Below are 13,181 nucleotides of genomic sequence, written 5' to 3' on the forward strand. Positions count from 1 at the left end.
GCTCATTAGTGTGAGCAGGACATTGTTCTGCAGCAACTAGCCAAATCCAGAGATAACAGTGATAACCAAACAATAAAGGGCAGAAGAATTTAGGAAATGAACTGTTACAGAATTCAACCCCAGGGTGAAGTGCTGAGACACCAATTTCTTAATCTTACTGAATTTCACACATAGCGGGCAATGCCACGGAAGTGTGAGAAGACTTTTCTGATCATTTGCATTCCAAGACAAAAATGGCCACACATGGATGGTATGGCATGCATCACATAGTGCAAGGTAACATTAAAGTCTCAAGCTCCTATGTCTCCAAGTATGACGTATTCGTTATATAGAAGGCATCCCAGATCTGAACCCATTTACCACCCGAGAAAAGCGACAGGTTTCCACAACCAGCGGCAATGGCACACTAAACAGTGTGCTGCATGCATGAACACAAATCTGATTTGACAAAAACCTCACATCCGCAAGTTGTATTTGCGACATATGTAGCTAAAAACATCGCAGAACGCATTGACACGTGTACTTGTTTATCTTTATCAGGCGACCACATTTCACCGCCCAACAAATGCGATAGGATGCGCCCGCATGTATTGGAAGTTTCTAGAATGTTATCGATGGTTCCATACAGTCTGTCACCAAACAGGGTACGACAGGGCAGTCTTTCACCGAATGACAGGTATGACAGACTTACAATTACATTACTTGTTTAGCTTTTGCACCATTACCCGATAAGCAGGAAACTGAGCACAGTACTCTGAAAGAGGCTGCACAATGTGTAGCATTTCAGTAGAAATCTAATCACACACCTGCTAAACAGCAAACTTTTATGAAAGCGAAAAATCCTGTCAATGCCCAAGGAGCTTGAGAGAGGGCAAGTACACCCATTTAAAAAGCTCCAAGAGCGTACACCATTTGCGGGATACATAAGCACTGTACTAACAATGAAATAAACACAAGCAACAGCAGAATGTGACAGGTTTGCACTGTTACAACATTTTGCTGTTGTCAATCCTGCTTCAGGAATGATTTACTCCTTACCTAAATAAACTTGCTCAATGCAGATAACTCTTTACTGTCCTTTGCAAGGTTGTCGTCAGATCTCAAAGGGCAAAATTTCTCGCAAGTTACCTTATCACAGAACGAGCCTAAATTCTAAAACAGCAAAAAAATTGCTGTTAATCAGCAGAAATCGATGGCATTGGTAAGGCCTTGCACCGTATCCTTGCACATGCAATGACACCTCCCATTTATAGTTTTCTCAAAATTAGTTTTTGGTATGCCTTTGATGTCCTATGTGCTTTTTGCGAATCTTTGAGCAAATATAAATATCCAATCATTTTCCTGCTTCCATCTTACGAGTTGGTGGTTATGATGTGTGGCATGACGAGTTGCCGACAGGTACAAGTTTTCAAACCATCAAAACAGTCGGCAGCGAGTGCCCTTAACATAGCCTTTGTCCTAAGTCAAATGCAGTTGAACTGCCACATGCAGCAGTAGAATGAGTATTGGCTCACACATATGCAACTTTATTGCAACGAAATGCTAAACTTTGGAAAGGAGGTGGCCCTTGGTCCACGGGCCTACTACCAGTAAGATTGCAAAGGAAAACCGCAAATGCAGTAGTCCACACAGTACCCCTTGCGTGCTATACACTACAATGCAGTCCGGTAAAGGCAAAACGCGCTATCTAAGGACCAGCAACCAGCGCACACCGATATGCATCATTAGTCAGCTGCAATAAACGACGGCAAGAACATCCAAAATTGATTTAACGCTCGCACAGTACCTACACAGCTGACCCGAACGAACCACTGCGCTCTCCTATCGCTAGCGCCGCCGTAATACCGGCAGCCACTGACCTCTGCAAGGCTATTACGGATGTTTCCTTGAGAACAGCGGCTTGCGTTGCTTCAAGCGCGACGGTTCTAGTGTGCCTACCGAGTCAACATGTCGGCCGCGCACCTCCCGCTTCGTGGTTTTTGAGCATGTTACAATAGATGCCGCATGCGCGAATTGCCGCCCGACAACGGATCACGTTTACCGGACATCAGCTTCAATGCACGAATACACACCTGGGCGGGCGCTTTTCAGAATGGCGCCGCAAACGCGTTTTCGAATCAGACAGCCGCCGCCGTGGACTCTCATGCCCCAAAGTCCACGGCGGGGCATGAACAGCACGTTCGAGCCACTTTTTACGCTTCCATCTTATCCATTCATTGAAACCGGGCGATTCCGAAACCACGAGCGCTCGCCTTCCGACTTGGCCGACGGCAAATGGCGAATGAGCCACGCCGTATGAAACAGTGTGCCGTGCAAGGGAAAACGAGTCGCGATTCTGACAATCGCAAAACCGACTGCGACGAAAAGAGAACAAAAAAAAAATGACGGTAGACACAACTTCCTGCTTTGAGGAAGCGTTGCAAAACACAGCTACGAGCACCGCTGCCGCGTTCGCGACCCAGAGCAAGTGAAAAGATTTTTCGAAAACGTTCAGTTGACTTACCCAAAGCCGCCTGCCGTAAAACCAGCCATAGCTTCGGCCATGAAGCCTCCTGCAACAAATAATGCACAAGATTGCACTTATTACAATGAAACAGAACGCGTCTCGTAGTGACAGGTAAATGGTTTACAAGGCAGCGCTTCGACAACAAAGAGCGTAGAAAAAAACGCTGCGCGTTTCTTAAGCTTCACCTAGGCAAATACAATTATCATGCGACTGGAGAGGAACTGGGCGTTACAATGTCGTCAACTTGGATTCGCAATAAGGGTTGCAAAATGCAAAACAACAAAGAACACGAAGCACAATAAAATAACCGTCTACACCGAACCACGTGTTGCGTGTTTGACAAGTCCGCGGAAAAGCAGCTCGTCCTTCAAGTAGCTGACATTAGACCAAAGTGAAAAATAACGTACGCTCTGCGCAGCGCAAATATTGTCAAAATTGACGCACCTAAGCCGGCACGTTTGACCCTACTTTATTCCGAAGGCTCTAGAACGAAAGTGAAGGTATCCATGGTCAGAGAACGGCGGAGGCCTAGCGTTTGTTCTGACAGGCCGCGGACGCGTTACCAGCTTGTAAAAAACAACAGCCCCGAATAAAAATTGCCCAAAAACGCAATGCCGAGAAATTCAACACTTCACGACGCGTTACAAATTAGATGAAAAATGCGCGTACGCAACGTCAGACACAAACTCACCGTAGTGGTCAGCCTCCGTGTAGCAAAATGGTGCGAGCGCGAACGCACTTGCCGCACCACTGGCACCACTGGCGGGAGATCGCGATCACATGGCTGTCAGAGAGCGCGCACCTGTCGCCGCCAGAGGCGCTAGCTACCAGCCTAAAGGAAAAGCACCGAGGCACAGTCGTGGATGTCGCGCTCACTTCTCCAGCACGGATATATGTTATGGTCATTGGCATGGTCTACAGTGAACTAGAATACATATATATAACTAGAATAATGTATTCTAGTTCACTGTAGCATGGTCATTGGCGACAGACGTCCATGGCGGAGGAAGGAATGTACACGGTCGTCCACTTCCAATTTGAACACGGCTCCGGGCGGCCGGCGAGGCTGGATGGATGGATGTTATGAGCGTCCCCTTTGGAACGGGGCGGTGGCTTGCGCCACCAAGCTCTTGCTACTATGCTGCCTAATATCCTACCTAGGTTAACCCATGAGAAAAAAAAAACACACTATGAACTACCACGTCCAAATTTTCTGATACCCTATTGCGAACTGTGCTTTTGTACGTCTCCGTCCTTTGTCGTTTCCCTACTTTTCTTCCACCAATCCTCCAATCGCCTCTTACTGATGTCTATTGCGGACCTGTTTGCTTTACCACTGCTCCCGCTGAACCCAAGGGCTTCAAGGAGGCCAGTGGTGCCTAAATCGACCGCTGGATAGATGTCTTCACATTCTAATAAAATATGCTCCGTCGTTTCCCTAGCTTTACCGCAGCAAGCACATGCTTCTTCTTCCTTCTTATATCTCGCTTTATACGTGCGTGTTCTAAGGCATCCCGATCTCGCTTCGAAAAGTAATGAGCTTCCCTTTGAGTTATCATAAATGGTTTCTTTCCTAATTTCGTTTTTTCCCCTTAAGTAGTTACTCATGGCAGGTTTCTTTTCCATTGCCGCCACCCATGAGATTAATTCAGCCTCTCTGACTTTCCGCTTGACCTTCTTTGTTGCTGTGTTGCCCACCCCACAGGCCGCATACTTGCTGGTAAGCTTCCTAGTTCTTTTCCTCCACTGTGAATCAATGTTTTGCCTGTACAGATACCGGAACACTCTCCCAGCCCATTTACTTTCCTCCATATTCCTCAGCCGTTCTTCATACTCAATTTTACTGTGAGCTTCCCTCACTTCAAAACTAGTCCAGCCCATATCCCCTTGCACAGCTTAATCGGACCTGCCGCCGTGGAGTACACGGTCGTCCACTTCCAATTTGAACACGGCTCCGCGGAGCGCCGGCCCACGAGCGCCGGTTCAAATACTGGTGCAAGCAAAATTAAAAGGTGAAAGTGAAAGTTGGTTGTCAGAAATACGTGAGAAAAAGAAGGCCGCACCTAGAATATTTTGGAATCACATAAAATTATTAGGCAGGAAATCAACAACAATACAACAACATATCCTAGACGAAGATGAAAACAGACTGGAAGGAGAAGCAGCAATAAATTACATCCAAAAAGTAACAGCCGAATCTTTCCAAGGCAAGGACGAGGTTGTTTTTGAAGAGAAAAAGAGCATGAAAGAGACCCAAGGGGACAAGGAGCTAGTGCTTACAAATTTAAACTGGAAGAAAGCGGAAGAGAAAATTCCTAAGCGCACAGCCACAGGGCTAGACGAGGTTCCCGTTAGGCTGATAAATGAACTGGGACCAAAAAGTAAGGAAGCTCTCGTGAAAGCAGTTGAAAAAACTTTAAAAGATAGACGAATACCAGACAGTTGGCGACAAAGTAGAATGAATTTAATTTATAAAGGTAAGGGGGAGAAAGACAGAATTCACTCGTATAGACCGTTGACCATTACATCGGTAATATACAGGCTAGCAATGCAGGCAATCAAATTAAAGCTTCAAGCATGGGCAGAAAATAATGACATTTTGGGAGAGCTTCAGAATGGCTTTAGAATAGGTAGGCGTTTGGATGATAACTTGTTTGTTCTTACTCAGTGTATTGAAATATCAAAAGCAGAAAGCAGACCGTTGTATGTGGCCTTTTTGGACATTACAGGAGCATACGACAACGTAGACCGCAGCATTTTGTGGGATATTCTGGAAGGGGAAGGCTTAGGTAACGATTGTATACAGCTTTTGAGAGAGATTTACCTAGAAAATACTGTTTGCGTTGAATGGGAAGGGATGAGGAGCGCGGAGAAAGTTCATATCAACAAGGGACTGAGGCAGGGGTGCCCTTTATCCCCGCTGCTGTTTATGATGTACATGGTGAGGATGGAGAGGGCGCTAGAAGGAAGTAATATCGGGTTTAATCTCTCATACAAACAGGCAGGTACAGTAATAGAGCAGCAACTCCCAGGTTTATTTTATGCAGACGACATTGTGTTGCTCGCAAACAACCAAAGTGATTTGCAACGTCTGGCTAATATTTGTGGACAGGAAGGCAACAATTTAGGTTTGAAATTTAGTGTTAGAAAATCAGGTGTTATTGTATTCAATGAAAACAGTGAACAGACAGTGGAGATACAGGGCCAAGAAATACCTCGGGTAACAGAATATAAATACCTTGGTATATGGATAAACGAAGGCAACGGATATATGGAAACACAGGAAAAAACCATAACAGTCAAGGGGAAGAGAAATGCAGCCATAATGAAGCACAGAGCGCTATGGGGATACAATAGGTACGAGGTCCTCCGAGGTATGTGGAAAGGGGTAATGGTTCCAGGACTTACTTTTGCAAATGCGGTTGTTTGCTTTAAATCAGGGGTACAATCAGGACTCGACGGGAACCAAAGGTCAGTGGGTCGCCTCGCATTGGGCGCTCACGGGAAGACTACAAATGAAGCTGTGCAAGGGGATATGGGCTGGACTAGTTTTGAAGTGAGGGAAGCTCGCAGTAAAATTGAGTATGAAGAACGGCTGAGGAATATGGAGGAAAGTAAGTGGGCGGGGAGAGTGTTCAGGTATCTGTACAGGCAAAACATTGATTCACAGTGGAGGAAAAGAACTAGGAAGCTTACCAGCAAGTATGCGGCCTGTGGGGTGGGCAACACAGCAACAAAGAAGGTCAAGCGGAAAGTCACAGAGGCTGAATTAATCTCATGGGTGGCGGCAATGGAAAAGAAACCTGCCATGAGTAACTACTTAAGGGGAAAAAACGAAATTAGGAAAGAAACCATTTATGATAACTCAAAGGGAAGCTCATTACTTTTCGAAGCGAGATCGGGATGCCTTAGAACACGCACGTATAAAGCGAGATATAAGAAGGAAGAAGAAGCATGTGCTTGCTGCGGTAAAGCTAGGGAAACGACGGAGCATATTTTATTAGAATGTGAAGACATCTATCCAGCGGTCGATTTAGGCACCACTGGCCTCCTTGAAGCCCTTGGGTTCAGCGGGAGCAGTGGTAAAGCAAACAGGTCCGCAATAGACATCAGTAAGAGGCGATTGGAGGATTGGTGGAAGAAAAGTAGGGAAACGACAAAGGACGGAGACGTACAAAAGCACAGTTCGCAATAGGGTATCAGAAAATTTGGACGTGGTAGTTCATAGTGTGTTTTTTTTTTTCTCATGGGTTAACCTAGGTAGGATATTAGGCAGCATAGTAGCAAGAGCTTGGTGGCGCAAGCCACCGCCCCGTTCCAAAGGGGACGCTCATAACATCCATCCATCCATCCAGCCTCGCCGGCCGCCCGGAGCCGTGTTCAAATTGGAAGTGGACGACCGTGTACTCCACGGCGGCAGGTCCGATTCACTCTAAACCGTAGGAATTTCACAGAGCGAGAGCACGCGTTGACGTGCGTATTATGTAGGATATCCAAGCAGATGTCGATAAAAACGGTGTGAAGCTCTGGTGAAGTATGGCGAAGTGACAGCGACGACGGCGGCGTCGAGCTACGGCTTTCGAAGTACGTTGTTTTTATACAGACGTCGATTTCTCTACTACTGATTGATCAAGCTCTACACAACAGGCTGCGTTTCGTGATGGTAGAAGTTCGTTCTTTATTCTATGATAGTAGTTCGAAATCGATACAGCGCCGGCGCTCTGTCTTGGCAAGCGTTTCTTGGCTGGTCCTGTGGGACGATCACTTTCGCTATCGAATACTTTCATTTTCGCCTGGCTGTTTCACACGCTGCGACTGAGAAGCGAAAGAAATCGCTGCACTCGCACGTGTCGCTATGCGATTTTTCACGGGACACGTCGGCGTTCACATGCGGCAGCATTCTTGGGCGCTGTGCCCAAAATGTCGTCGTTCGCAGCCGTTGTAAATCTCGCGAAAGTAAGTATCCCCGAAAGTTATCGTTCGAGAATACCGCCCTTGCATCTGCTGACGTAATCAACGAGCCAGTGTTCTCAGGCTTCACCATATGTAGTAGTTCTGCATGTTTATCTACTCCTTTCTTACACATAATCGCGCCGAGTCAATTGGCCAAGTGCAGAGAGAAACCCCCGGCTACGCCACTGTGTATGCATGTAGAACACGCCTTTTCCAACGTCCCGAATATGTACTTACTAGAACAGAGCGCTTGGCCGCCGTGATGATGGTCTTCTGTTCGTGGAAAAAAAAAAAACAATGGTGAAAGCAATTCAGATATCGCAGTGCACAGAAATAATTCAGCACCTCGGGTTAACTGTTTCCGAAAACAGCTATAACACAACATATTCGGAGAGCGTATCTCAAGGTACAATCTCGTACGCGCACTTGACGATGCCAACGCTTTGCAAGATTTCCCGTTGCATCTTGGAGTTACTAACGAGACTGAAGTGCATCGCACCTGGTCGATTTCTTTCTCGCAATCTCTTCTTGTTTTTTTTTTTTCTGGCTTTCCATATTACGTTCAGACTTTCCTCCTTAAGTGGGGAGCGTGGTAATTGTCTGTCACACTTCCGGTGGACGCAACGGCCAACAGGTGTAGTAAACAATGCACAGACAGTATGCGGTATTGGGCGCGTGCCTTCATAGGGCACAGGCAGCCGTCAAAGCACTCGCCAATCGCCCCAGATGCAAGTTGTACTTCCAGACTCTTTCGAACAGACTGCGTGTAGAACCCGGGTTCATACGGGGGGCCACTTTCGGTTGACCTCGTTCGGGGTCAAAGTTATCGGCCACGGTTCGCTCCTTCCCGCAGCTTTCGCAAAATGTAGTCAACGGCGATCGAGAAATCGAGATCGCCATAGTGGAGGACTCCGGATTAATTTTGACCTCCCCCCCACCATGACGCGGGAGCTTATAGTCTAACTCCTGGCGCTCGCGAGATCGCAGAGTTAATCCTAGCCGTGGGGTGTCTTCACGTTTAGGTGCGTGTTAAGGAACGCCGGGGGGCGGGGGTGCGCAAAAGATAAATTATGAGGTTTTACGTGCCAGAAAGCACGACCCGATTAGAGTGAGGCACACCGCAGTGGGGGTCTCCGCGTTAATTTCGACCACCTGGAGTTGATTAAGGTGCACCAACTTTAATGTAAACACGCAATAAGCGTTATTGTGTTTCTCTCCCCCCCCCCCCCCTGCAATATGCGGCTGGGATAAGAACCCCCGGCAGCATAACGCCATGTAGTATGCCCACCGGGCCTCGTTGAGGTCAAACGCCAAAGACAAACATTAAAGGGACACTAGAGAAAAAAAATGATTTCTTCCGCATCAGTAAATTACCCTTCAACAGCACAAACACCAATCTTACCACGATAAGACGCTTAGTTAGCAAGAAAAAGCGCAAAAAGCGAAATACAGGTAGCGACGCGTCCTTGATGTTCCCACACCAGGCCGCTGTGACGTCATGAATTTTCACAGCATCTTCTAGGGCCTATTTACTCAATTAGCGGTACAGAATGACTGTATAGTGTTCTAAAGGAACCAAATATTAGACACGGCAAGTTTGGGGAACCTTTACTGAGCCAACGCTGCCCAAATACAAAAACATACTTCGGAATCCCTGACGTCACACTGACGTACCGACGTAGGGGTTTAAGCGCGAAATTCAAATATTGGTGCTTTAACCTCCTTTTTCTCATCTAATATTCAAACTATTATTTTGAAAAGACCGCCTGCAGAGTTCTCGAGCAATGCTTTATCAGTCTAAACTGATTTATTGTTTTCCTTCAGCGGCCCTTTAAGTCAAGCTAAAGTGACAGAGTAGTGCTCGGGAATTTCTAAGCGACAGTATTATCGCGAACAGAGCCTTACAGTGATCGAGAAATTGAGGTCAACGCCGGACACGACTAGGCTCTCCCGGGACATTCGAGTACTTGCCCGATGACGAAGGCACTCATTTAAATTCTCTCAGTAGTACTCAACCACGCGCCATAAAAAAATATAAATGTAAAGAAAATGCTACTTGTGCAGCACTGCTACTTCGTTTTCAGAAAAGAAAAAAAAAGAACTGGTTGACATTTGAGAGTTTTAGATTAGAGGGGCCTCAATGCTCGCTTCCGCTCAATCTAAAGCTCTCTATTATAGCCATGACAACGGCGCGGGCGGTCGAAAGGTTTCATTTTCGCACGACTTTGCGACTCCCGCGCTTTCTTCGCGCTTCAGTATAGTTTCATTATCCGCGCCGGTTTGGACGTTGCGGGATGCCCGAACAGTGTACTCCACCCGAACATGAAGTGGCTGCAGCGGCGAATCCACCGCTCTGTCACGACTCGTTTTCTCCGTGGCCGCGCTTTTGCGTTTTTGTGCAAAGTAGAGTTACTGTACATGCTACCAAAGGTGTTTGGCAGTACGTGCAGTAACTCTAGTGCAAATCACCGCGTACCGGCGTGTGTAGAGCGTCGCTCCGACGGCCGCAAAGATATGCAAATAGCAAAGGGCGTCGGCGAGCGAGGGCGTATGCAACGCCACCACTTCCCTGGTTGGGTGGCAGGAAATTTAAATTGCGATACAGGTATTCGGACCCTTCAGATGCGATTTTATCGCAAACTAAGCCTTTTCCTGGCGCGAAACATCCTTGCGAGGTTTCTGGAATAGTATCTCAGCAGTCCACGTCGAGTTAGTATTCGCCGGTATTTTTAATGCCCCCCCCCCCCCATGCCTCGTACAATGGCGTCTCTAGTAGTCTGAATACTGCCTTGGGACTTTATTATAAACTCCACACTGGAAAACACCACGTGTTTGCGCCCTTCGCGGGGCGTATCTTGTGCCGCTTGCATTTTCCTATCTCTAACGGTGCCGGCATGTCCGTACTTCCAAGGTCTCGAACGGCACGCGCGTTATCAGCGTGACATGGCACTCTTGACAGGCAAGTAGCAAGAGCGGAGTTTTCAAGAAAGGAAACGCAAGCAAGATCGATGATGCGATTATTGCTTGGGTAAAAGAAAGGCCCAAAGGGTGTGAAAAGTTTCTTATGGTGCAATAATTAGTCAATGCACTTCCCGAATGCCGAACATGTAAATCCTTTCGACTGAAAAGGCTTGCTTTGGTAAGAAAAAAGATAAGCAGATCCCATGCACTGTGAGTGCACGTGCTGTTTCCCTTGATTGGCGATAATTAGCGGTGATGTTGACTACCAATGTGTAGTTTCTTCGACGTTCAGTCGAACACGTGAGTGGTGAGTTGATGTTAAACGTTACCTTACGTGCATCACTGCTGTCCGTCCGCGTAGTACGTACACTGCAGAACACACAGGGGGAGGTGTTTGCTTGAGCCATTGTTGTGCGCCATATTTCATAACCTCTGAGAAGGTTGAGCATATTCATTGCCTCACATGGCACATCGCATCGTGGCAGAAGTATTAAACTCTAATTGAATTATGGGGGTGCGCTTGCCAAAACCACAATATAGGATTACGAGGCACGCCGTATAGTGGCGGAGTGCAGATCAATTCTGACAACGTAGTGTTCCTGAACGTGTCCCTATAGCCTAAGCGCACGAGCGTTTCTGTATTTCGCGCCCGTCGAAATGCGGCTGCCGCGCTCGGTATCAAACCCTTCGATCTCGTGCCAACCTTCCGGGGTGGGCACAGAAATGTTGGTTTGAAGTGTGACCCCTTCCGTGCGTAGTGTCGCCGAGATCCTAGCGTAGGGTCCTATAGGCGCGCTTTCATTCGGCTCTGCCTCTGCACGCCCTGCGTAAGCCGTCCGCTTGACACATTTGCATGGCGCTTATTTTTCAGAAATACAAACGAACCGAACCGTACCTCGAACTTTTTGTTTGAGCACATTTGGCGATGCGGCGCATTCGAACACTATTCACGTTGGCGAGCATTATCCATTTGACTCGAGCTTCGAATATTCGCACGCTCCTAGGAGCCGTCGGTAGTCAGCTCCACCGAAGCTGGTAGCGGAGACGTAGAAAGTGCGCATGCGCAGACCCAGACGTAGGGGTCTCTGCATGCGCAGTACCGTGGCCCCTAGTTCTTGCGTACGCAAGCCGTTTGAGTGCCCTAACCTAAAACGCTAATGCAAGACCGGCGAGCGGGTGCGAAAACGTTGCTGCTCCGACGCCGTCCTCCCACGTGACCACGCTCTGCGTGATGACGTCATGACGCATATGCCTTACGAAGAACGGCACCGAAACTGGCTCGCAGAAAAGGTGCCGCTTTAAGTTATTTAGGGTGTCTATAGTCGGTGACAGCCTAACAATGGCAAACAGTTATATGCACACACAAAAACGCAATGCATTTGCCCGTCCCCTCCGAAAGAGAACATGGCCAACTTGAACCGCTCATAGCTTCATGACTTTGCTCTGCTAATGTAAATGCTAAGCTAATTCGAAAATAAAAAGCTAGTTGTTTCGAGCTAAAACGTTACCTCTGGTTGGGCAGCGATACCAGCGTCACGCACAAACTTTGATTATACGGTCGGGCTTCATCGTGAAACCGCTTCGACGTCAGGTAAGTATATAGGTGAACCTATTCGGCTGGTGCATCTATATACAAATTGTGTTCGAGTCGGAGGGCGTACGTGTGACCTTTGAATGCTTAGGTTGTCATCGACTATGGTATATTTTCCTGTGCTTTCCGCTCGCGTACTTTCATATACCACCCGCTCCCTCCACCCCTCCCCTCCGAACTTTTTTTTTTTTTAATGAAGGAAAGAGCGCCGATTACTTGAAGGCTCAGCGAACAGCACCGCGCGGCACGCTCACTCGACGGCCTTTCGTACTACGCGACGAGAGGAGGCATACACAACGCGAAGAGCTCGTGTAGCACACAGCACGTGGTCGAAACTAGCGATAAGCACCTCCTTCGGCGGGGGGAAAAAGAAAGAAAAAGTAAACTGCGGTAGGAAAGGGGGGTTCTTTAACCCCAGCTCGGCGTCCTCACCATCGACGATGCCGAGGGGGGACAACACGAAAGTACGCGCCGTCTGGAACTCCACCGCTTCCGCCCGCAGGCGCAACCACACACGACGACCGGAGCGGCCGAGGCCGTTGAAACGCGTCGACGAGCCGAACTGCACCACCGGATTGCACTGCTTGGCCCCCTGGTCGAGCTGCCGAGAGACGTATAGTAACTAGCGCTAACTAGACTAACGGAAAAAGACGTTGGGACAAGTTAGCGAAATATTTGAGGCATATATTGCATTTCAAAAGCTGCTGATGAAAATGTAAGCGCTCCATCCCTGGCACTTACCGATAAAGAGGTGGTGCACCTTGAGAAGAACCCGACCAATGATTTGTAATGGCTTGCTGTGGGCGCCTTCGTTGAACATGTGGTTTTCCCCTACGTGGCACGTTTGTTTACGCGTCCGCCTGCGCATTCATTCGAGCATGCGGTGGTTTCTTGCATGGCATATGTTTTTTACGGAATAAAGCTTGTCAGTTGAGGTCCAGCCCTGTGTCCTGTCCCAACTTTTTCTTCCGTTAGTCTTGTTAGCGCTAGTAACTATGTCTCAGCAAATGTCTGCACACGCTGCTGCAGCTTCGGTCCTGCCTTTCGCGCTATTTTTTATTCTCTTCGTCGTGAACCGACGAGGCCAACTCGGCAGACGCCGATATGAAACAGACGACGCGCGTTAACAAAGGTATATGAAATAAGTAAATAAGTACATACAGAGACAAA

At 47.8% G+C, this 13,181-nt stretch overlaps 1 protein-coding gene across 1 annotated transcript in view; it reads right to left on the reverse strand.

The window, feature by feature from the left end:
* The window catches only part of LOC135897498 (probable ATP-dependent RNA helicase vasa-like), an 86,961-nt gene extending 74,354 nt beyond the window's left edge, over window positions 1–12,607 (reverse strand). Inside the window, 3 exon segments of the mRNA XM_065426142.2 lie at window positions 2,504–2,552; window positions 7,697–7,732; window positions 12,444–12,607. Of these exon segments, the coding sequence (XP_065282214.2) occupies window positions 2,504–2,544 (41 nt within the window). The 5' untranslated portion in view covers window positions 2,545–2,552; window positions 7,697–7,732; window positions 12,444–12,607.
* Between the last annotated feature and the right edge of the window lie 574 nt (window positions 12,608–13,181).

This window comes from Dermacentor albipictus, chromosome 9 (assembly GCF_038994185.2).
Source record: "Dermacentor albipictus isolate Rhodes 1998 colony chromosome 9, USDA_Dalb.pri_finalv2, whole genome shotgun sequence".
Lineage (NCBI taxonomy): Eukaryota > Metazoa > Arthropoda > Arachnida > Ixodida > Ixodidae > Dermacentor > Dermacentor albipictus.